Raw genomic sequence first — 27,697 nt, 5'->3', positions numbered from 1 at the left:
GTATGTATATATACGCTAAACTATCGTAATATTATATATACATATATATATATATATATATATATTTAATAATATTATATATAATATTGTTTACTGCTCGCTCGTCACGTTACATACATAGGTATTACACTTGCCGCATGACACGACGACAACAGCATAATATAAGCAATTGACCAGATTATAATAATATTATTATGTTATTCGCCTATACCGTGTGTGCGGTAACTGTCGGCGTCGGCGGCGGTGACGGTGACGACGATGACGACTGGCAACCGTTGCAGACGACCAGTGGTGACCGTGACTGTGGTTTTGGGAGTGGAGACTCGGACGGCGGCGGCGGCGTCGCTGCGACAGTGGTGGACGAGGTTGCTGCGGCAGCAGCGGCGGTGAAGGTTTTCATCAGACGTTTTAACGCCACCGCCGAGCCTCTGTGTTGCAGGCTCTTGTGCGTTGTCAGGCTGTTCTTGGTGCGGTACCGCCGTCGGCAGAATTCGCACACGTAAAGGGTGTCGGACCGCTCGTGCTTGTCCTGGAAGTGTCTTTTCAGCGAGTAGTAGCAGCTGAACGTCCGTCGGCAGTGCGGACAGTCTTGTGGCTCGTTGATGCCGCCGTTAGCTGGCGGTGGTAGTATCTGATACCCTGTTGGAGACGAACAAATAAAAAATTCCGATTATATAAAATATTATCCTATAATGACGTCATATAATGAGGTATATGTATATTATGTATCCGAAAGTCATCTGCCGGGGTGATTTATTATTATTATATCATCATCAGTGTTCTAGGAGGGACGCAATTATTATTTTTAATATTATAATTTTTTTTTATTAATATCTAAAATGGAGATTAAAAATTAAAATTTTTGTTTTTGCGTTACTTGAAAAAAATGAATCGGAGTTCCCTATTTATAGAACTAATTTATGTAAATATTTTTAAAGTTGAATTATTAATTTCCATTGAGTATTCAAATAGTTATGCAAGTCTTACAGTTTAAGCGGGAGACGGTAGCGAGGAGTATTATTATTATAATATTATAATATTTTATATATATATATATATATATATATATATATATACTCGTAAGTAGCGAGCGGGTGGTGTGAGGGGACACGTGCGGCATGATACCCTATTTATCAGTGGTGGTTTTCAGGGAGGGCGAAGGGCATGAACGCAATCCTCCTCCCCCTTGGGACTTGGTTAATTTCTTTTAATATGTAAATTGTAAATATTAAAAATAATAATTTATGGCAATTATTATATAAACAGTAAATATTATAAAAGTTATGAAATTTAACGGGAACAAACCGTATGCTTTGACAATCTTCGGCAAGAGGACGGCAACAATTTTTTTGCATAATTTATTGTCTCCTTTAATTCACCCGCTCTATGTTTTCTAAACCACTGCTATTACATTTGAAATTATCTATACACACGGTGATAATTTATGGTAATTTGATAGTATTATAAAGGTCCTAATAATTTGCTTTTGAATTCCGTGCCAGATCATTAGTTACAATATCCACAAGTTATTACACACAGCACCTTACTAGATCATGACTAGAACAAATCGAATATGCAACACTATACGTTTTCGTACAACTTTGTCAACAAGTTTTTCGAGAAATTTGGGGAATTTAGCGTACCTACATATATCTAACCGTTCAATTTATTATTTTAAAAATGTAATGGACAAAAAGTTGTTCAGTGGTTCATCTTTAATTCATTAAATTATTCGTATAGCTGTAACGCTTGACTCGTCATACTACACTGATTCAAAATGTCATACTTACAAAACTATAAAGGTGCATAATATGGTCGAAATAATTTAATTTTTTTGAAGTGTAACAGCTATTACTATAATTTTAGCGCTTAATGAAATGTTTTCAGATCGACATTTAATCGTCACATTTATTAACCGTTTATTGTTCGGTTAATTTAATTTTTATAATTTTTTAACGCACACGAACTTAGCGGATGCATTAAATTAGTAACATTTTTTTTTTTCTATAGATCGGGGGCTGTTGACTGCGCGACTCCTGAATGAATACAATGCCGATTGAGCAATTATTATTATACAGTTATACAGTTAAGTTAACAATTGGTTCTGTACTGCACATTTGACATTCCTTAAAAGCGAAGGCTGCGAAGGCTGCGCAATACAACATAATGGCGTTGTTTGTAGTCATATCGTGTTGTTTTAGGGATAAGTTGTACATATTTGAATATTTCGTTGTCATAATATCGTTATTATTAATTATAACTTATAAGCCACCATTTTACAATGATTATAATATTTAACTCGTGTTAGTTGATTAAAAACCACATCTAGTAACGAATTGTACGAGACGTGTTGTCAAGATCCATAAAATATATAATATTACCTATATTAAATAGTGTTTATAAAATATTGTACGTAAGTAAAATGATGAACCTAATCACTGTGTCTGAAATTACCGAAACAATGGTCATATTTATGCTATCCGGGAACGGGTATACGGTTAACGTTTGATCGTTGCAGTAAGGTTGGAAACATTTTAAAACTATTAAAAAATCGACCATTACGTATTCGATGAATTATATTCAGTTCTAACCAAATGACTGATATAAAAATGTCAATATATATATTGTATACCTATTTACCTACCAACAGGAATGATAGTGAGCGAAAATATTAACCCATATAGTTTTGTATCGTATACAATTTGACAATTTAACGTCTGTATACGTTACGCTGTTGTGTATTCCCTATTGCTCTTGTAAATCGGTTCAGACGATTTTTGTTAGGACGCGAAGCCTTACGGTGTAACAAAAACAAAACATTTTACTAAGGTACCGCAATATATAATGTATATATGCACCGCCGACGGGACAGAATTTGGTCTTTTTACCGGAGCTGTCAAATGTGTGTAACGCCGACGAAACGATTTGTTTATTGCCTTAGACATGCACGCGATCGCATATTTTTGTGCTCACGATAAAAAACTAAACAGCTGATCTTAATCGTATATTTTTCTTGAAATTGCACGTCGTCGCAAGCGCCGTTCAGCTCTATTATACACGTCATATAAACACATATAATATCGAAAATGAGTATTCGGAATTGTGAACGTTCGTATTAAATAATATTAACATAAGTAAGGTTAATATATTATTATGTTTATGACTTTTAAATGTTTTTTTTCTTTTATAAATGTGCAGAGTGCAGGCCAAATTATAAATCCGTCCGGTAAATTACATTGTACATATTTTATTTTGCATTCTTAAGCTGTACCGAAATGTATTTGTTTTAATTATTGTTATCAAATCGTTTTTATAGAAGGTGTCTTATTTTGTAAAACTGTATGCATTGCAGATCATTTTTCTTAAATTTTAGATCAAATAGAATATTTTTAAAAATATTTTTTTTTTTATTAGGTACATTTAGGGTTATTTAGGTCACAAACACACATCCGTAGGCAATACTTATCTTAGGTATATAGATATTATTGTTGTTGTAATGGTGTCACACAACTCACACAAACGTGGAAACATATTCTAATAATAATCTATTAAAAAATGTATTAACTATTTTGATTGAATAATGAATAATGCAACTATTTAATGCATTTTATTATGTAAAATTTGATTGTTTTCAGGACATAGACATACTTGCATGGATTAATTTTTTTAGAGTCTGTAAGGACAAACCTTACCCTTAACATAAGAATCGAGTTTGAGATTTACGTTCTGAGTTTCATTTAACGCACGCGATGATCATATATAATAATTAGATTTAAAAGAGTATTTTCTCGGGAGCTTTGAAAAAAAAATTGAGTGATGATGGATGTTTGGTGAGGACTGAGGAGTCTATATTACATTTTTTATGCGTTATATAATTTATAGCCTTAGTCATTATAGTAGGTAATAGTACACGTACATGTATTTAGTGTGTAACCTACCTATATGAAATATTTACTTAAGTATGATAAAACATCTAGATTTTTCTCGTACCAAGTAAAATACCCGTGTATTTTGTTATGTAAAAATTAAAAATATTAAAAAGAATCTTAAACGTCTGTGTGATCTTTATCCGCATTGTATAATAATTAATATTTATGAGCAATAAATCGTATATCTACAACGCTCGTTATAGTTAGATGAAACAGTGTTAGGTAAAATAAATCTGTTTTTAACCAATGATTAAAGTATATAGGTATAAGGATTATATTTGTAATTTAAAATTCATTAATTTCAAGAAATATATATTGGTGGGGTACCTAGTATAATATAATGATAATTAAAAATATATTTGATGATTCATAAAAATAACGCCAAGTTAAATAAACCAATATGAACAATGATTGAATTTTAAATTATGGACTATGACTAGTTTTTTTAATTCTTATTCTCCTTCTCCTTGCGTAACTAGTTTTCAAGAGCTTTGACCACGCCCCTACAATATCTCTCCATCTTTCAGCATTTCTCCCAATATTGCATACGTAACATTCTCAGACCTCCTTCACTACTTAATCCTTAAGCATTGACTAATTTAATGAATGTATGTTTAACGAAATATATAAATTGTACATTATAATATTATATGTTATCTCAATAAAATTTAATCATTAGATGAGTTTTTTTCCCAACACTGGTGAGAGACAAGTGATATTTTTTTTTCAATCTCGAAAACGTTTAAACATGGATAAATCTGTACTTCACCCCTACGGCCTACTCATACTCCCCCCCCCCCACAATGGTGATGATCGGTGGTGGTGGTGGTGGTGGTGGTGCGCGATGCACCGGACACTAAATGCGGATCATTTACTTACCTTTGAATATCGAATACTAGAACTTGACGTCGGAGTGGGTGGCTGGTGGCGGGGGCGCGTGATGCGGCGGTGGCGGCAGCAGCATCGTGGGCCGCGTCTTGTGGTACGTGTAAATGTGCGTCATCAGCGAATTGCGCGAACAGTACACCCGTTCGCATATAGCGCACCGGTACTCCTCCTGTCTGGACGCGTGCTTGTCGGCCACGTGCCTCTTCAAGCTTGCTTTCGAGCACAACACTTTGCCACAGGCCAGGCACGGGAACACTTTTTTCAGTCCTGCGAGCATAAGGAACAATACATTAAAAAAAATAAAAACAAAAACCAACGTTCCTGCGTATCGTATACAACACGTCATAAGTATAAGTGTAAAACTATTATACATCAAAATATAATATTATTTTTGTCATAAAATGTAATTAAGTCACCGCCAGAAGAATGACCCATCGCCATTGGCGCAACTAGACATTTGGAATAGGGGGTGCTTAAGCTCCAGGTTTTTTTGTGATTCAATGAGACCTAACACCTAAAGATTTTTTAGGGGGTGCTGATTTTGACTTAGGGGGTGCTAAGGACCCAAAGCACCCCCCCCCCCTAGTTGCGCCAATGCCCATCGCAGCTCCTTCAAGTGACGCGCGACTGCGTCACAACTACATTATAAACTGTACGGAATTTTGAATTTTTGTGTCGATAAAATAGAAGCGAGGATCGATCATAAATTACAATACATATCATCGAACGGGAGGTGCTTTGAGGTGCTATGTGTCTATATTATATGTACGAGATTCTATTGCTGGCTCAAGTGGTTTTAAATATTGAAATGCACGAAATAATGACATGACATTGGATAGAATATGAGGATTGTTCGATAACTATATACCATATGTCCATAATATCCAATATTATCTCGTCTCTAGTATTCAAAATAATAGCCGCAGGAAATAATGTTCATTTGATGAATATGAGTAGAGCATATTATACCAATTAATTATACAATATTTGTATTATTATTGTTTACTAGTATATGTATCACTAATAAAATTATTATAAATGCTGTATTTCCGTCAAACCGTTGACTATTACAAACAAACATATCTATTGTACCTATGAATATACCCTGCAAATTATTTAATTTTCAGTAATAACTTCCCAACTAGATGAGAAACTATTGAGTTATGAAATTAATCTTATTTCGCCATTTTGAATATGCAAATAATATGTATATATTTTCGGTACTCGTATTTCAGTATATGACCTAAATATTTTTAAATTTTTATATTATATTCATGGACATTTTTCCAACTCAGAACATTGTAGACTGACTTCAATTATTTTGTATTCATTTTATTCAGAGCTCCTAATATAGTATGATATAGAAATCTGTGATTTTCAGTATAGTTTTTTCACCGTTACCATTAGCAACAAAATGTGATACAATTGATGCCCGTTTGGACCCAAACTACATAATTATATACTCGTACATACGTAGATCGTCGTATTATGTTTGTATATATAATACGCGTGTACACAATATTGCACAGAAAAAACAATTCCGCCGAAAAAACGATAACCTTACGTTTTTCGAGTGAACTACGTCTGTACTTGTTTTTCTGTTTTATTATTTTTGAAAGGCGTCGCACAAAAAAATCGTCAAACAGCGCGTGGTTCAACGATTTGATTTTTTTTTCTTTTTTTGTCGTTGTTGTTTACTCGAAGTTAGAATCACGACGAATTAGCTCTTTCGCAAAACATTTCGGTGAACGGACGGAAGACAGAGCGACAACGACTGTTTATTTAGTCAACAGACACCGACTCTGCCGATTCGATTTTTTCGACGGTTATTTTTACGTCAAATGCCGTTGGCGTCGTTGTGTAACTCAGTGTAAGTGCGTGCGTTAAAAACTGAGCGAAAATATGCGATTAAAAAGTACGATTAGCCATTAGAAGGTTAAATAGGTGCACATACTAATTATAAAAAAAAAGATACAGGTATACCTATCCAAACGATTTTCTAGTTTAACAATTACTGGTAGTCGAAACGATAGTATGTTTAGCAATCCGACGACAAAACTCGAAACCGGTTACAAGTTACGACTCGTATTTGAGAAAATATAAAAACCGAAAATAATAATTGCTTACTATTTTTGTTTTTGTATTTTTATTTTTACGAACAAAAAACCTCTTGGCAACTATTGCGTTTTCAGACACACAAACAAGCAGAACACATGAAATCACTAATTAATGTATTATTAATTATTATCATAACGTCATACGGCTTATAATATTTACGTATATTGTATGTTATTGTCTTATCGTTATGCATAACTGCAATTACTGCGAGGTGATATAGAGTAGAAAAAAGTGCATAAAAACATTAAAATTTGTTACATTAAGCGGACTGTTTGAAGTAAATATTTAAACTAAACATACAAACTGAACATTAATAATATTATATAATGTACTTTACTTAAGTATATTATTAAATAATAGAGACTCAAAAACCAAAAAAAAAACATATTTTATTAGTTTTTAATCAAATATTATGAGAATATTTTAAGATTTTTGTAGAGCATATTAGCTTTACTGGCTCATATTTTAACCTCTCAAGAACCTAAAAATCTTATCCCTGCTCATAATATAATATTACATGGTTCGAAACGAAACACAGTTATTCCCGCGGGACACTGTCGAAACGCTGTATTATAATAATATACACTACATATGTACATAATATCATCATCTCGTATGATGATGTGTGTTGTTAGAGGAAATTTGCCGATCAATTTTGACGATACGTACACCGTGACAGGTAGTGGTCGACTATAGCCAAATCAATTAATAGTATCTATATTATATAAGCATAACCGAAACCAAAATTTTTTTACATAGATATTATGGCAATTTCGCGGTATCAAAATTGTACGCATCGATGCCACGTTATTATACTTATTAATAATTCAAAACATTTTCGTACCTACGCCAAATAGATTTAATATGCGTTCGTTTTGTAGTCAGCAGTTGTTGGAGGTGAAGGAGGCACCAATTACAATTATTATCGCCGCTATTTCAGTAATGACGTTCAAATATAAACATATTATACAAAATATATATAAAAATCTAGTATTTCTACTTTCTAGTTATTTGGTTTGGCTGAACAGATGTCATTGCGAATATAATATACCTAATACCATTTACGATATTGAATTTTTAAAATCGATAAAGGTTCTCACAACACTTTGGAGCTGGGTCGAGGACAAAATAAGTAGACAATTGTCCCGGGTATAGTGAATATAATGAGATACATCATAATCTGAACGTTTTGAGCGCGTAAATATTAAGAAATAATAATAATATTCTAATATATATTATTAGCGATTTGAACAAGTACCTACCTATATATCAGTTTTGTAAAAAAAGTCGTATCAATATTATAATAGATGAGCTACGATGAAAAGTTGCACTGCGTTCGTATAACACAATGTCATTGCGATTAGCAGCAAGGCAGAGTGTTCAGTGATGGTATACATATTTGGACACCCAACGGGAAATTATTGGTCATGATTAATCGTATATTTATTTATTATATTATGTTAATAAATTGGAAAGTCGGTAATCCTAGTTCACGATGAAGTTCGAATATTATTTAAGAGCAGCTTTTTTTAATGTAATATATCGTAGTAAAAGGAACGGTATTATTCATAAGAATATAGTAAAATTTTTAATTTTTAATATAATAAAAAAAAAATGCGACAAAATATTCGCACTGCGTCTCGAACACTAGGGTGACTTATGAAAATGACTATTCCAATCAATTAACACATTGTTCGCAAGTGCAGAACAAACCGAAACGAACATTGTGCTGTAGAATATAATATATACCTGCACTACCTATAATATACTTTGCATTATCCATAGCCCATTCGTTTTACACTTTTTTACCCACACGAAGATAGAGAAATTAATTTGAAACACATATTATCAAACGCGGATGACGCAGATGATTTTTTTATTAATCATTGTACACTCGAGAATCGACTTTTGAGAGCAAAGGCACCAGCTCTCCCCCCGGAAAATGAAACTATATTATAACATTATACATGCGCCTTATATATATAATAATATGTTTACGTTTGTGTTAAAGGTATGTGTGTACCGCTCGTTTGCCGATATACATTCGACGTGCTTATGTATAATGTTAAAAAGAAAACAGCGAACAGCGTTGTTTACCCTCGTTCGACGGTGTTGCGGGAGTGATGGGTGGTAGTGTGTTGGAGGTGGGGTGGGGGAGGAAAGCGTTGGTGGCTGACAACAAAGCCATCGCCGACTCTATACTTCTCGTAATGTACGTTAGATACCTGTGTTTATTTTTAGTTAGGCGCCCCATACAAACCATACATAAACAAATGTCGTCGTCAGTATAATCCAAATTTAATAGGGTATTTTTTTTCTTTTACCAAACCTATAAACACAATATTATATTATTAAATATATATTATATATGTCATATATAATCACGCGAGCTTTTAACAATGTCCACGTACTACGAGACAACAACCCCGGACGAAAAAATAAATAATAACTACCAGCTCGGACTTTCGTTGGCTTTTTATATTTTGTATTTCTTCATAGTACGCCTACCACATCATTATATCGGGGTATTGAAGTATAATAATATTTTGTCATCGTGTCCCGGTCGCGAATCGGCTCCAAAATAAATCTGTGCATTGGTAGTCGATATTTAGCTCGTTCCTTTTCAACACCATTCTATCACTCGGGTCGCAGGGCCTAGAGACATGACCCTATATTTCGGACGCTATCGTAATATGTAATAACCACATAATATTATATAGATACACCTCGCTTACGTATTCGGTAGAATGAAAAATCAATATATCGTCATGACACGGCCTGAATAATATTTTTATCGTAGTAAATTTGCTCCTCGAAAAAGATAAGGTATGAGCTTTAAGTCACAGTGTATGGCGATCGGAAGGTTTTCCTACCTATAAACGCGTTTTATATTATACAAATCACGAATTATTGTTGAGAATTGGCCAAGCCAACGGTCAAAGGACTACGCATAGACAACATTACGTAAATATTGAATAATAATAATGATAATAATGTATATTATATATTATTACCTAGGTATGTTAAATGTCATTACAATGCCGATATTATACTTTCGTTTTCTTTTTCTTTTTATTATTATAATTATTATCATTGTTTAATTTACAGTAAATGATACATTCGTATTTATATCGTATTATAATATATCATATTATACATTCTAAAATACACAATAATATAATACAATAATATGCGTGTGCGTACAGTACTATATTTTATTTATACATATTTTATTATTTTTTTCGTTTCACTAAACCTTGTACGAACACAGTCTAAACATCGAAAAGACAAAAATATATACTCAATGTACCTACACAATATTATATATAATATTATATTATACCTATATGTATACAGCACTAATTCTACATCGAACCACCGTCCGTTTAATCAAATAATAATATAATAATAATAATAATAATAATAATAATAATAATAATAATAATAATACCTAAACAAACACGAGAAAAAAAATAATGACAAATAATGATTCCGATATAATTCGTCGATGGTATTTTATAATAAAATTTGTTCACAGTCGCGTCGGAAAACGGAAAAAATAAATAAATATTAAACACGAAACCTACAAAACTTACAATCATCGAAACGATTTCTACTGTTATAATATAATATCGTTATATAATAACACATAAATTATTCTTATTGCACTTTACAGTCGTCGGCTACGCGGGGCGTCGTAATGATATCGTTATTAATTATTATTATCGTTCATTCTCGTCCACGTCCATCGTAATACTGTCGTCGTCGTCATCGTCACTCTGTCCTGTCGTCGTCCCTCTGTCCGGTCATCGCCGTCGTCCATTTCCTCTTCCGCCGTCTCGTCGTTCGGACGACGAAGACGACGTCGGAGCCCGTTCAGGCGCTCCGCTGCAGCTTGTGTCAGTTGCTATTGTTGTTGTTGTTGTTGTTTATGTTGTTGTTATACCACATGGTCAGCGGCGGTAAGTTTTTCACGGACGAGGCGGCGGCGTCGGCGGCGGCGGTGTTGGTGCATCCGGACACGCCGCCGTTACCGTCGGGCGACGCGGACGACGACGTGACCGCCGCCGCGGAAGTAGTCGTCGTCGTCGTCGGCGCGATCGTGGCCGCCGTCGAAGCCACTACCGCCGCCGCCCCCGCCCCCACGTTACCGCCCCCACCCGCCGACTTGTACGCTTTGGGCTTCCGGTGGTAAATGCTCTTGTGGTTGTTGAGACTGTTGAGCGTGCGGAACACTTTGTTGCACACGTTGCAGACGGCCGAGTGCAGAGGCTGGTTGTGCTGCTGTTCGATGTGCCGCTTCAACGTCAACCTGGTGCTCAGGCGCTTGCCGCATACGAAACAGGACAGCGTCTCCGCGCCCCCGCCGCCAACTCCTCCGCCACCAGCCTCTGACCAGTCTGCAGCACAATAATAACAGCCGGTCACTCCTTTTGTATTTTTTTCTCCATTTATATATTATATTATATTATGTATTACTATTTACTATGTATCATATAGGTAGGTTACTGCATATCGGGTGATTCTTTTATCGGGCAACGCTCATTATTTCAAAAAACTACATAATTTCAGGTCGTTTACAAAACAATATTTTGGAAATAATTATATTTCTGTCGATGACATTTTCTAAGTTTAGAGAAGTCGTTAAAAAATGGTGAAACATCATTTTTCTTTCAAAAATCATATATTGTAACTATCTACAATTATTTAAAAAATATATTCAAAAATGTTGATAGCTTTTGAAATAATGAATGTTCTTCGCTAAAAGAACCCATTTATATTTATTATGCATCGCGTGTATTTATAGCCTTATAGGTATGTATATTATATATATATATATGTATACGTGTTACATAAATACATGCATTTATGTATTGTAAATATTATATTAAAAGAGGTAAATAATGATAGTTATAAAATGATTGGTAGTTATTATAATATTATGGATTATATATAATATTTAATAATTAGAGGTATATATAGATAAACGTTAAAAAAAAAACCAAGTATTTCGTCATTGTCGTATGAAGTGTACATATAATTTTCTTTTATTATTCTCTTCGTTTTATCGTTCCGAAAAAGAGGGACAAACTGATAGGTAGATTGTTATATATGGAGGGTGGTTTTCTTTTAAACGTATACATAAATATACTTTGGATAAAAAAAAAGAACAACAAATATAAGTATACGTTTTTTAACAGATCACAGTAGTAAACACAGTATTATAATAGTAATTATTATTACATCAGCTGCTGGTATAAATAAATATATATATATTATAAATATACATCGACGGATCTGTGGAGATCTACGTATGTATATATCGGACACACAACATTAAATTAAGACACTCGACTGATTATTATTGGCTCCAAAACAATATATTATATATGTAACAATTTCGTACAAAAAAATAAGTAGGCTCGGCAATAATATATAGGTACACAAAAGTACACACGGCCGCGCAGAAATCGCCATCATATCGCGCACGCTTTTTTTTTCTTAAATAAAACAACTTAAATTCATACGAAAAAACTCATTTAATCAGGTAAATACGCACTTTGTACATAATATTATCATCATATTATAATATAGGCGTCGTCGTTGTCGACGCTTTATCTGAAATATCATCGCAGCAGCATATGCAAGAAGTTAACCGAGCGCATTAAATGTGAATAATTTACTGTACGCGAGAAGATTCGCCGACGTTAATCACACAACGGTAAGTCGTGTAGACGCGTGGCGGAATTATTTTGGTAATATTTTTTTATTTTTTGTAAATTTTCGTCGATTTTTCAAGAGTCACTCCGTATAGGTCAACGATCTTTTTTATAATACACACGTGTGCGCCGCCAACAGCAGTTCGAAATAGACAAAAATATAATACCGGAATTGCCACTATATAGTTTGGCTAACAAGTCTACCGTATAGGACACAGTATATAATGTATGTATAGTCATATAGATATAAGTCCGTTGAGCCGGGCTCACCTTTCCACTTTTTTTTCTTTTTTAATTTCAGCCAAAGTGTAAAAACTCATATTATACTTAGACTCGCAAACAGGTTTCGAATTTTCACATGGCACAGCACACAACGACTTTTTAAAAATTAAATTTTATTTCACCGCACGAGTACTATTTTGAATACAACAACTATACTTGAATAATGTCGTCGCCGCCATCATCGTCAACAGTTATGTATAAAAAGAAATTTTAGAAACTATAATTAAAACATTTTAACGAGCAAAACGCACCTATATAACCGCACGTGTGTTTTTGTTGCAAGTTTCAAAAGAAGAACAACTGTTCGATAATTAAAAACGAATTCATTTCGCAATTGTATAATATTCAAAACTTATGTGTAAAATGATCGATGATTATGTCTGTATGAAACTATACACGCATTAAAATATGATTGTCAAACTTATCTTATGTAATAATTATTGTCATAATGATATTCGCATGTAGGACACGGGAAAATTACACTGAAAGTTTTAAGTTTTTCTCGAGTTGACATTATAAAATAGGTACATCGATTTATCATAAAACTGGTGTAGAAGTGGATTCGGGATTTGAGAAACATTTTCCGCGGTGAACGAATTTACGTATTAAGTCGAAATAATTCTGATTTATATCAAAATATACGTCAAAAATCTATTTTGAGTCCGTTTCCTCGAGTCCGTCGTGTTTCGAGGTATAAAATATGTGTCTGGCCGTACCATATATTTGCAGCAGTAGTTTACGCGTTATTTAGAGTTGATAAATGTCTATCGGCCCTTGGCGACTCTGAGCCCAAATAAATAATTATGTAAATATTGTGAGTTTAATTGATATTTCTTGAACGATTTATTTTAAGGAGATATCCGCAAAAAAATGCATTCCGTCATGGCATACCTAATATAATATATAATATATACCTAACATAAATTCTTTCTAAAATGTATTTTAGACAAGGCTGGGCAAGTTCATGATTTTTTTTAACTCAGTTAAGTTTTAAGTTAATATGCACCAATAACAGTAATAAAAGTTAAAAGTTAAAAGTTAATTTAACTATAGGTTAACTCAGTTAAGTTAAAGGTTAATACACACTATTTTTTAAACTTTTTATGAAGTTAAAAAAAAAGTTAATTAGTTTATACAACGGTAGTGTATTTAATTTTTTTCCAACCCAAAACTAAATTATAGACTATAGTGTTTATACTTTATAAAGCATTTCCATATAAGTTAGATTCGAATGATATAAATTTTTAACTTAAAACAATTCATGGTAAATATTTTTTGACATGAAAATGAAATACACTGAAATAGTGAAATATAATAAAATTAAAATCAAAATAAATTAACTTAACTTACGTCTTAAGATGAAAAATGAATTTGTTAATTTCACGTTATTTAAAAACGAAATTTAGTAAGTTAACAGTTAAGTTAATGAAAAGCCAAAAGTAACTAGTTAAGTTAAAAAGGTAAGATAAAATAAACTTTTTAACTCGTTAATGCCCAGCTTTGATTTTAGATACACCGACGCGCATATTACGTATATATAAGTAACTAATATTATATTTTATTATTATGCATACGATCGGGATACGATGTAGACAGTGAGTTTTCACGAGAGGGTCGTATATAATATACTATTTGAAGTCCGGTGCAGATAAAAAACGAATAGGTTCTACCAACCGCCGAGTTTGTCGCAGAAAAGTTACAAAAGCCAACAGGATCTAAAACGGCTTTAACTTATAAAATATATAATATATAGAGTATAATATGTGTGCGGCATTAGAGCACATAATATTATATACAATGTCACGTAGCAAAATATCTTTGCCGTTTCTTATTCTGATATGCCCGCTAATAATAATAATAATTGAAATCACTTAAAATCGATGCATCATATAATAATATCGTTCTTATTACTTTGTTTGAACAACAATTCGACAATACGTTACGGCTGCTTCAGCAAAAACGCCGCTGTCTTTATCAATGACATTTATATTATTATAATATTGTATCATTATTAGTTTCGCACATACTAGACATATACGTTTTGTCTGTATCGCAGATTTGAAGTAATTAACGAGAATCAAACGGACTATTTTAAAATAATATAAATATATAATATATTATGTTATTGCAGCGTAGAGTGTGTCTCCTTTTCGTTATACGTATATAATTGAACGTACACAATTTCGTGGGGCGAGAGGGTGATGAGAAGCAGACAAGCGTTATACTGAAAATAAAAATATGCACTCGACACAAACTTATCATAACTCGATTGTCGTAGCCTACCTATATACGCGTATACATGCGTAAATATTCGTAAACACAGTCGAACGCAAGACGTCCGACGGACGTATATAATATTATAATTAGAGCGAGCCATTACAGTAAGTACAGTTGTAACGAATCGATAGTAAATGGATTTATTTTGGTATATATTATATTATTTATTCTTACCTTGAGAACTGGAGCCTCCTAGAGCCTCCATCACGTTGGTATGGTTGTGATTGTTGAGACCTGTGATAAACAGAAACGAAACCGGTACATTAATATCATGCCTAACAAATTTAAATCAAAAATAATAATCGGGCAATGCTTAAGGACAACGGTAATTAATTTAAACATATGTTTTTTTTTTTTTTAATTTAGCTATACCTACCTACTATACAATATACTCTATAGTCTAAATTATGCAACAATCATCATCTCGTTACACGCTCGTCTCAGATCCAAAGAGAAGGGACTTTGATTTTGCGTGGGGGAATAGGAATATTATGTATATAATATATTATCGTTGTAGCATGCACTGTATCAATTTAACATGGAGATCGAATGCTGTTCGCAGCAAACCAGAGATCGGGGGCGGGCGCCATCGATGTTTTTAACGATATTTATATTAGAATATTATAGCTAGGTATATAAAGTCTGACGTCGTCACGGACTACTAATCATTGCTCAGCTATATTGTCGCCAACCGATCAAATATGTCGTAGTTTAGCGAAATATTAAAGATTTTCGAGAAGAAAAATTCGATACGCGTATCGATAGGTATACGTAACTACTACGAGTCCGATACGGGTCGGTACGTTTCGGTAGTTTATCATGTAACTTTACTTTGGTATATTGCACCAATGATCAAAATACCTCAGAAATCTTGAATAATATGTCATGTACCACCCGCATATCGTTAAAACGACGAGACAGGTGCGACGAAATTGACCTTGCAGGGGGCAGCGTAAGATTTTTGGGGCGAAAGGAGCTGATGACGTATACGACAAGAATGTTATATATATATATATATATATATATATAATGCATAGGTACATCGTGTAAAAAGACGCTCCATCGATCGATTGTGAAATATCAAATGACTGCGTGTCGGCGATAGTCGACCATACTGCGTGATGTACGAATAGTATAATAAATAATAATTAATATTATTACAATAATTATTACCTATGACCGTACTATACCGATGTTTGCGTTTCGTCGTCCTCTTATAAGGTGTGTAACCATTTAATATTATAACCACCGTTGGTGACTTATCCGGCTGCGTCTTAATGCACGAATGTACGATAATATACAATAGGAGGTAGGTACGCGTTTAACATAATACACGAGAGTCGGTCGCAGAAACGACATATTATTATATTATTAGAATATTATATTATTATTTGCAAGTGACGTATGTATACATACGTTATAAATAGGTGTGCTCGCGGTTATAGGTATAGGAGTATATAGGTATTTAATAGTCGGTATTACCATACCCACAACCCGCGTAAGCGTAAACCGACGGAGAAAAATACGAATCCGGTTTTTGAAAAATAAAAAATAAAAACGTATTTATGGCCCAATCGTAGGTTATAGACACTTAACCTACCTATGGAATATTATAAGTATATATAAACGTATATTACTGCAGACGTCTGCACAGTACATAAGGTTGACCACGTCGTGGCCCACACGAATGTATGAAAATATAGGTGTAACTCGTCTAATACGCACACGCGCGCCGCTAGAAGAGTTTAGTAGGATAAATTTTATATTCGGCGGCGGCGGTTACCACCTCCTACTAGTGCACCTATATATTAATATATTACACACACTGCCGTAAGTAAGTACACGTCGTCTCATTGTAGACGGGAAAATTTTCACCTACGGAATTTCAGGAAACCGGTCTCGGTGGCGGCGGATCGTGTGTCCGGCGAGGTATAAAAAAGTACACGGACGTGTGACGTCACGACATTTTGTGCGAAAATTGGTAACGATCTATAAATAGAAATATAGATAGAGAAAGAGAGAGGAGGATAGAGACAGTGACAGAGATTGAAATATTACTAACACAAAATGCATGGTGAGTTTTTTAACTTTTCAAACAATTTTTTGCCGTGGTCCTACTATCATTGATATTATGCATATATCATAAAAAAGATTATTTTTACATGACACAATGTTGTTAGAACAAATTAAAACCATGCGGGACATAATATTACGAACTATAAAGGTACTAATCGTTGATTGGTGTCAATAACAAGTCACAGAAATTTATATTTTTCCGTCAAAATGGGTCGAAAAGCAGAAGAAAGTCTACATATCGCATTACTATACAATAATATAAGTCGTTTAAATCTTATCATCGTCGGATAGGTAATTATTTGAAAACGACGTGCCAACCTTTTTGGCACCCACAACTGAAAAACCCAAAACGGCGCACCCGAGTCAGTATAATATAATAAGTGTCTATTGACAATATTGTGTTGTACTTACCCGCTAACGAGTCTGCTGCCATGGCGGCGGCCATGCTGAAGTTGAACGAGGCGCCTGCGGCCGCGAAGAACTTGCTGTCCAGGTACGAATGGTGGCTCTGGTAGGACGTGTCGTCCGGTTCGGACATGCCGATGGCCGGGTGGACGCCCGTGAAGTCAGCCGCCGAGTCGTTGCTGTCGTCCGCGTACGCGCTGCCGCTGTTGACGGCCGCCGCGGACGTGGTGTCCATCGGCTCGGTCTTAACTTCAGCGGGTGACCGGCGGGACATCATCAGGTTCTGCGCCGTGTCCTGCAGCTGTTGCAGGGCGTTAGGTGGCTGCTGTTGCTGTTGCTGGTGGTTTTGGTGCGTCCGCGAATAGTCCATCGGAGGTTCGTCGTGGAGCTGTTGCTGCTGCTGTTGGTGGTGGTGGTGGTTGTGTGGTTGATGTCCATTGCTGTGGCCGTTACTCCCGACGACACCGCCAAGGCCACCGTCCGAACGTTCGCCCGCGTCGTCGTCGTCGATGCAGTTGGGCCGGCTGCCCGCCGAGCTGGGACTGTGTTGAGACGTCCTCTCTGACAGGTCCATGCCTCCGCCACCAATGGGCATGGCACCACCGCCACCGCCGCCTGAAGATGGGTTCGACGAAGTCTTGTTGGTGCGTTTCAGCGGTATCGGAGAGTTTTCCTGCGATAAGACAAATACAATATAATGTTACCTATTTATATTTTATTATTGTTATATTTCATTACTACGAACCAGGCCGAAGCCCAAGAATTACAAGAATGTACTTAACATATAAAACAACAAGTATCAAAGAGTTTAATGTGATAGACAAAAGTATTTCCATAAACCTATAGAAGGGTAGTGTTTATTGGCATGACGGTGAATTGGATGACTTCTAGCGTAGTTACCATTATTTGATGGTGTGGGATGGAATTGAAAAAGGATCGTGATGTCATAACTCGTAATAATAGGAGAGTGAAGGGATCTTAAATTTCAATTGAGGAAGGTTGCATTATAAGAACCGTTGATCCGGAAAGTCCAAAATTTTAATCTCGCGAACACTATACTATCTCCTAACGTATATATCACCCAAAGTAATATATTTTAACATTGGAATAGTCGTGCTGAAGGTTGTCGATGTTTATAGAATAAGTATATGACCCACAAAGAGAGAAAACGCCAATGTACTCTCTTTAACTATTTGCATGAAGCAATATATGTTGTATATTATATCGAACTCGTTTCGTATACGGAAAATACAATCATTAACAACGATGCTATAATAAAAGATTTGCAGCGCTACCATACCCTACCATACTCTATTTATGCATGCACACGGTTAAAGGTAATTTTCCTTCATATCATAATAATGTAGTATTATCCACACAACGCTTTAATATTATGAATATTATGTCAACCTCACTCTATTTTTGTTTGTAAACAATAATATTATACTTACACTTATTGCGCGTTCTAAACGGCTGAAAACGTAAATAATAAACGCATTACAGGGGCTTTACAATTTGTATTGTTAATATTTTTTTTTTTACAATGTTAGTTTTTGTTGTAAATAAATAACGGATATTCAACATCACACATATCGTTACTATTTTATAGTTCATTAATGTATACCTATAGAGTGAACCCATATCCTATCTATAGTAACTGTATACGAGGGGTGCAGGTCCCCTCTCCGCGTGGATATTGCCCTTGTAATTTAATGTTCTTGACTTTCGCCATTTTTAAAGCGTTCCCACAAAGGCACTTCATGATTCACGCGGCTTCGCCGTTGCCAATTTTATGCCATACACTCGACTATTTTTAACTGTAGATAATTTTGCAGTATAGGTATATACTCCTACTATCTTTAAAATAATCGTCACCAATATAGGTATTTATCAGAAGCGCTTATTTGCATATTATATACGTACGCGGGCCAGTTGCAGAGCCAGGGTTTCTTCAAGAGAGGAAGGGAGGATTTAAAAAAGTATTTGTTTGATAAACCCATCAGTAATGTATTATATAATATATTTATGAGGGATTTATGTGTATCATGTGCCATTGCCGAAAAACATGTATTAGCTTATAAGTTATTATAACGTTATAACCACAAAACCGTAAATATATTACACATAGAATACTAGGAAAAACAGTTATATAGAATATTATCATTCGTAAAAAAAGCAAGTCCCAATAAATATCACCCCCCTCCCCCCACCACCCCACTCGTAACAGCACTGCCGCCGAGCGCGGCGTGTTTTGTTTTGTACGCACGTTTATGTACGGATTATGATTATATAAACTCTAATTCGTGTTTGACTTTTGCGCGCGGAAAATGCGCACGGCTAATGCGCAATAAAGTCAAAAAGATATTTAGATATAATACGCGTTTGTTTTTATTTACTCTGCAGGCGCCATTTCCGCGTCCGGGAAACTCCGGTAATTTACTTTGCCCGCAATGCCGAAACAACACCTCGCGCGAAACGTTCGCTACAACTTTGCATAGTCCGTCAATATTGGAACACGAAATGAAACGGGCCACAACGTATATTTCGTAAACGGTAATAATATATATTAAAATGACGAATTTAAATTCGGTCTTAAACGAAAATCGAAAGTTGGCCAGTTTCGCGACGCATTAACCGGCACAATGGAAATAATGCTCTTGTATGTACGCCGAACTTTGGAACATTGTCTAACAAATATTTTATTACCGTCTGCCGAATCGATCATTCACGGTTTCGGGGATGTAAAATAAATTCAATAAATAGACTGCACGACGACTGTTATACGACATAATGTAAACGAGAAATTCCGTTAGCAGCTTATGTCTTGTTTTTCGTTTTATCCGGTCATTGGTATAGGTACCACCTATAATACGAATAACGCGATGGAGGAAAATAATTATTATTATGAGAAGTTTGTTTTTGTTTACTATAAGATTTCTCTAAAGAGTCGTAAAATAACAAAAGAAAACGGCGGGCACTGTAAACTGTTTACACGAACGCTACAGACTTTTGAGCGTTTCGCCGGCCAGAAAATATTCTCTCTCGGATTTTTTTTTTCTTTTTACACGTTCATTTTTTTCCATATTTTCCTCCGGCGCACACCACCGCTTTTGTTAACCGTTTCGTTCGGTTTATGGGAAGATCATCTCTTTTCATACATCAACACGTGAGTGTGTGTGTATATATATATTATTATATATTTATGATTTTTTATTTATTTTTTTTCTGCGGAACGCCGTCACGACCGCTACAACGACCCGTAACGTGTTTTACTCGCGATGTTTATTTTTATTACTCGATTTTTTTTTTCACCATTTAGTATTTGTCTTTCAACGGTTATACCTATACCGTTGTCATCGTCGTCGTACACAAACGGGTAAACGCTTACAAATACAATCACGTCACGGCGCGTTTTCGCTTTTGCCGGTCGAAAGTCGACTAAAAGCATTATAAAGATCGTATGACACGAATATTTATTGTAATAATATCCCCCTTGCGTATTATTTACGCGTATTTAGGACGCTCAGTCACTCCAGCAGATCGCGTGGGGTTGACTTTAACGCATCATATAGAAGAAACATTTGAATCTGATTACGAATATCACCGACGCTTCCGGTACTGGGCATTCGACAATACACGTTTTAAAGACTTCTCAAACTCTTTACCCACCGCTGACCTTTCGTCACACGCAGCCCTCGTCCTAACATATCGAAACAGTAGTCGTGTTCCGACGACGACCCTTTGAAACCGTAAACCGACTGCAGCGAAACCACTCTTTCTTATACGAGTTAATATAATGTAAATATATATATCATTTAAAGGCGTACATAATAAAAAGGTCACCCTTTATTCACCAACGGATCCGAATCCCATATTTTATATTGTATCATACTTCTTCGTATAAAAAAAACAATATACAGTGCAACTTTCACACACCGAACTTAAATTTAACGAAATATTTTTGAGAACCATAACTAAATTTATGTAATTTTGTTTAACGATTTTATTTTTTTTTACCCACTACTCATCAGTCTCTGTAAAATGGAAGTTTCAATGTTCGGGATGGTTGGGCTAATTCAAGACCTATGAAGAAAAGAGAGAGAAAAAGGTCCGGGATTGGAAGATGAAGATAGCAATATAAAACATACAAGCTAGTCCATTTATACCCAATAAAATATCGAGAGAGAGTTTATCAACGTACATAGAAAAAGATGCCATACAAATTACGCTATTTGCCCTATCATATGGAAAGCCGGAAAGGTATTGGTCATCTCTTTCTACTAAGGTTGGCACTAGGTGACCTATATGTAGGTAGAGTATGGGAGACGCGTATATTTAATATGTCTATACGTGGACTAAGAGCGTCCGACACAGTTTGCCCGGTGTGCTAATATTATGTATTATTATTATTGTTATAAATTATAATTATAAATTAAATAATTAATGGACTACCTACTCTATATATTATATCATGCATGTACTCATACTATGTTATATTAAACCGCATCGGAAAATTATCTATGCAATAATGTATCTACGGACTACGGCTTCACCGTGATGTACTATGGAGTTTTCCACACCAAAAATTAACCACAATGTGAAAACAATTATTAATCGTAGTAAAGAAAAATATCCCTAAGACAGGTGAATAACCCATGTATCAAGTTTATGGACGTATTCACGAGAGGATATAAGAGATACATCCCTTATTATGACTTGTTTTATGCATACATATGTCAGTGCGGAGGGCTTTACCTTATACGATTTATCTTAGAAATAATGAATACATATCCCCTTCCAATAAAAATGTCAGTCTACACCACTAATCGAGTCACATTTTAACAATATATCTTAGTTAGGTATATCTATAAACTCTAGTTATAATATCTTTGTATACCTATCGTTCACCTCAAAAGAATATGCATTTTTGTTGCTATCGGCTTGGCAGAAAAAAAAATTATTATCAAAGGAATATATAATTGTAAACCCGGCAGAGAAAATGTTTTATTAAATAAACAACAACTGTTGACTTTAGCCTCTGCAGTGGTGCGGAAGTTTCTGTTATGTCGTACATGCATGCGTATGTTTATGTGCATTGTGCATATATTATTGAGTTTAAGTTATAATGTAGATCCTACCACCTATATATAATATACTGCAGGGTCACGGCCGATGCATTATTTATTCAAAACAAACGTGTGGGTAAGAAAAAACCCTGAACGAAAAGAAAAACACGTTTCATTGTTTGTTTTTCAATATATATACGAGTATAATATACACGTTTGTTTGGTACGCGGGAAATGCATTTCGTCAATGAGAATATCGTGTACAATAGTTTCTAGAGATTTAACAAAAATATGCAATACACGAGAATATGAGATACGGCGTATTACGTTGATAATGTTTGTTTTCTATTATAATTTACTTGGCAGTACCGACAAGAACAATAACAATATAAAACGCCAACACATCCACAACAATTATTATTATGAATGAAAAACCAGGTTGCACCGAGCAGGAGACCAAAATGAGTCATTATTGAATATTGATTTAATTATATTATAGTGACATAGGAATAATGAAATATTCGTCAAGACGCACATAATATTATACACGGTATAGGTATACTTATATATATATATATATCATATGAATATAATATGACTATGTTATATGTAGATATAATCACTATGGCGTGTACAATATAAACACGCATAAATACGCATTTATCGTTGCGAAGTCTCATTTTGAATCTAGTCATCACTAATAACGTGTGAGTACCTATGTTACGTTTAAAGCGAATTTAATACCTAATCAAAATTTGATATCGGAAAATTATCGCTATCCTGATTAAATACGAGAATTCAGTGATTTTCGCTCCTAGAAATAAAAAAAAATGAAATCTGTTGTTTTCGTGTTTCTTAAAATTCCGGGACGAGAATGCCAATAATTATTATATGCATATTATACAGACATACAGTATTCGATTTATTGACTCATATATTATTATATATGAAGAGTATTTCAGAAAATAGTCAAGTAAATTTAGGCAAGAGGCATGTATAGTGTATATATAACGATATCATTTAATGAACATATATATAATATATTGTTACCTATACGTACATCACGAGGTCCACTTAATATAATCGGAAAAATCACTCTACCCTTCTATAATATGAAAAATAAACGTGAAAACGGAAATGATCTTACCTTTGACCGCGGTGAAGGTATGGACGACGGTGATTGTTGCGGAAAACCTTTCCTCTGTCTGACCTGTGGCGACACTCTGCCCTCGGATGCTTGTGTGGCGAGCGATTGCAGGAACGAGTTTTCTGCGGGTGGTGTCTCGGAAGACTGCCTTGGGGCATGCTGAAAACAAACGGACACGTGAGCATAATATTATAATAATGTCATATAATATTGAATTAGGACAACGTATAAGTATACACGTGAACATTTATTATATTGCAATTATAATTAATGTAAACATAATATAGAGAGATGGGCTACGTTCCTGATAAACAGAATTTTCAAACATTGAGAAAATAAGAATATTTTTTATGCTCGGAAAACGACGAGGCCCTGTGATTAAATTGTTGTGACAGTTTTAAAACTTCGTCTTTGTAACATTATACTGCAGGTAAATAATAAATTTGCCTATGGAACGGAAAAGTTCTAAAAAACGGCTCCGAAAATTCGAATGTATAAAATCACATAAATGGGTAATATCTATAAAATATGATCCTAATACATAATATCATATTATGCTAAATATATAATAATATAATATACTCAAGTTGTGTATACTCACGTCATTGGCGGTAGTGGAATCGGACGGTTGCGTGAGACCGCTGACCCTGAGAACTTCGGCGGTCTTTAGGAATGAGCTCAGGTTCCTCTGGTGGACGTTTACCTCACCATGGTAGATGAACTCAACCAACGCCTGCAAGTCGTCGAAAACGACGTCTTGCAACACGATCACTGGGTGTTTGCACGGCGTACTCTGCGCAATAAAGAGACAAACGTAAATCATCGACTGCAGTCGTATACCGCGAGGTCACCTTATTTAGGCGCGGATGGTTGAGTATAGATCAGCTATAGCTATAGCTAACTTTATCTAGCCCGTAGACGAGCAATTTATTTATATATATATATATTTGTTTTTGAAAGTGAATTAAGTAAATGAGATTTTCATTAATTTTAATTCGATTCTTTCTTTACTTTCTTTGAATAAACATAATAATATGTACATTGCATTTTGATGACCCCCGAAAAAATCCCGAATCCCTAAGAGGCCCTCCAAAAATATTAAACGGTGATCCCTGCAGGTGTGAATATTATACTCACTTTCAACAGTTCCCGAAAATATGGACTGCATGCGGACAGGACCACCCGGTGGGCCTTTAGGCTCTTTCCGTCGCAAGCCAGCGTCACGTCGATGAAGTCCTCATCGTCCCTCAGATTCTCGAACGCTGTGGTGATGCTGTTCTGGTAGTTGTTCCAGCGCAGACAGAAATGCTGCAGGTCGCCCATCACGCAGTGGGCTTCGGTCGACACTGTCCCGCCTATTTTAAACAACCAAAAAAAAAAGAGACGGCGTTAGACAGTTAAGAAAACACAGATCGCACTATATGAAGCGCGCGACATTTTTTTAATTTTAATTGCATGGTTATATGAAAACGCATTAATAAAATAGATAAAAATGATGTAATATAATATCTATTATGAATATGATGTATTATAACACTTGTTTTTCAAATACAACTCTGAGCCATCCACCGCATATTATATTATGCGCATAGGCGTGGCAATTAATAACGATTATTATCGACGAAAGAAAAAAGAAAAAGGAAAACTGAAAAACAAAAACCTAGCCAACGTTTAATAACCGTTTTTAATAATTAATCGTCGCCGCATATAATATCAATTTATAATACCTATTATTAATATATATTGTGTATATGCTTAAACTACTATATAATGTACCGGTAACGGCGATATAAAAATCGACATGATATCCGTCGAAAATTGCAGCTAAATGTGATCCTAGTATTAAAACTTAGTATAATATTATTATGCTTTCGGTAATACTTTTCGGTGTACGCCAAGAGAACTTCAACGCCTTACTGCCGCGATGTAAATATTTTCCCGCGTATTTTCCTACTCACCGGCTGGAACGGCCGCCCCGCGAGGACACACGCGCGACGAGAGCGAAATGCGGTGATAACAGCAACAACAACCTCAGCCACAACAACAACAATAACAATAACAAGCACGTCGACGGCGACGTCTGGTAAAATACACGCACGCGTTTTTGAAATAAATACGCGGAACACGCGTGCCGTCAGAATGGGGTCGTCGGGCACGGGGCTGGATTTCAGGACATGTGGGGGGGGTCATCTCCGAGACGGCCGTCACCGTCTCACGCGCGTGGAGGAGCGTTGGCGGTCACGAGGCTATCCTTTAGGGGGGGAGGGGATCGGAAGGGGTTCACCCTCATTTCGCGCGCGTTTCGTCCGTCGTCGACCGTATATACCGTGCCACACCGTGAACAGGTGGGCAGGCGGCGACACCGTGTGGTCCGCGTGAGTGGACGAGCGGGCGGGCGCGCGAGCGAACGCGTGTGAGTGTGTACACGTTGCGTGTACGGGTGGGGCGGCGGTAGTGGCGGCACAGGACAGGGGCGCCCATTCATACAACCGGCGGCCGGTGTTCGGCCACACACACGCGGCGTGTACACGCGTGCCACCGCCGACGCCGCGTGCCGCGCTCTCGCCCGGTATACTCTACGTCCGACGACCACTACGCGGCCGCGGCTGCGAAGACGGCGACGAAATTCGCGTCGGTAAGCGATAAGTGCGCTGATAAACACGCGAATTTTGCCGCCATTCATCGTACATAATAATATAATAATATTCAAATTCAAAATATTATGTCTTTGTAACAATATTGTACCGCACACACGCGTGTTTACTATACTACGCTACAGTTAAGACGTCTACGACAAATACGACTACGATTGTTTATGCTATATTACTTTGGCCATCATATTATTATAATAATATTATTTGATTAATACATTATTTTATTATTTGATAAATTTTTTATTACTAATTTTTCGTAAACGATTGTTTTAATATGATAAATATAATAAATAATTTCCAACGTATTACTGCAGTATTGTGTTATAGTGCTACCGAGATGACTTACCTATATTATTGTCCGGTAGTCGAATGAGATCTCGTCATCGGTGACCGGCACACGGCCGCCGCAGGCATGCGGAGAATAAACGACATGTGTGCGATTTGTGTGGATATCTTAATAATTTAGGTATATTATTGTATTTCGATGGTGCACTATTTAATTTACGGGGAAGGGAAAAAATTAACCGTACGATAATTATTAAGTTAATTAATTAGTTTTACTATCAACGGTAATTAATTAATTAATTAATTAATATTTAAATTAGTATGTATATATTAATTACGCGTGAGTGTAACTTCGTGATTGTCGCGTGTAATTTTTCTCTTTTAATGTGTAAAATAATAATAATAATAATAATATAACAATAATAATTATTGTCGTCGGTGATAATTATTATGATGGTGATCGTCGATGTCGCGAGTTATGTGTAATATATGGTAGTGCGTGCGAATCGCGTGCGTGCCCGCGGCGGTTGCGACGGAGATGATGCGGTTGACGAGAGCCCGCGCGGCGGAACTATAGACAACTCAAAAACATGACTAGCAATAAACTACTAGGGGGTAAAAACCGAGAAAAGTAAAATTGCATATTCGTACAGTTTAATGAGAGAGAGTGGGTCCCCCACCCACCCGGGCCTACCCGGGCCCGGTCCGCCCACCCGCCCCTCCGCCGCGGCACGGCACTCCGCGCGCCGCGGCGGGCGTTTGTAACCGGGATTTCGCACCGCGCCAACCCTCCGCATCATCCACCCAGGGCTCGAACGCGGGGGAGTAGCGGCAACCCCTTGATAAGGAA

General features: G+C 35.7%; 1 protein-coding gene across 6 annotated transcripts in view; it reads right to left on the bottom strand.

Annotated features, from left to right (window-relative positions):
• Positions 1-505: 505 nt before the first annotated feature.
• LOC100167818 (broad-complex core protein) overlaps positions 506-27,697 on the bottom strand; it is an 81,132-nt gene continuing 53,940 nt past the window's right edge. For 3 of the 6 annotated variants that reach the window (XM_008182358.3, XM_016802419.2, XM_008182356.2), the window contains exons 2-7: positions 25,046-25,263; positions 24,510-24,701; positions 23,909-24,067; positions 17,702-18,368; positions 15,389-15,448; positions 10,243-11,335 (exon numbers count right to left, since the gene is read on the bottom strand). In XM_008182358.3, the coding sequence (XP_008180580.1) occupies positions 10,836-11,335; positions 15,389-15,448; positions 17,702-18,368; positions 23,909-24,067; positions 24,510-24,701; positions 25,046-25,231 (1,764 nt within the window). In that variant the 5' untranslated portion in view covers positions 25,232-25,263 and the 3' untranslated portion in view covers positions 10,243-10,835. Of the gene's footprint in view, positions 640-4,808; positions 5,085-10,242; positions 11,336-15,388; positions 15,449-17,701; positions 18,369-23,908; positions 24,068-24,509; positions 24,702-25,045; positions 25,264-25,684; positions 26,151-26,908; positions 27,465-27,697 lie in introns of those variants that run through there. The other 3 variants (XM_008182360.3, XM_008182357.3, XM_016802420.2) reach the window with 3 other exon arrangements.

The sequence above is a fragment of the Acyrthosiphon pisum genome, chromosome A1 (assembly GCF_005508785.2).
Source record: "Acyrthosiphon pisum isolate AL4f chromosome A1, pea_aphid_22Mar2018_4r6ur, whole genome shotgun sequence".
Lineage (NCBI taxonomy): Eukaryota > Metazoa > Arthropoda > Insecta > Hemiptera > Aphididae > Acyrthosiphon > Acyrthosiphon pisum.
This window is presented reverse-complemented; position numbering and strand designations above follow the sequence as displayed.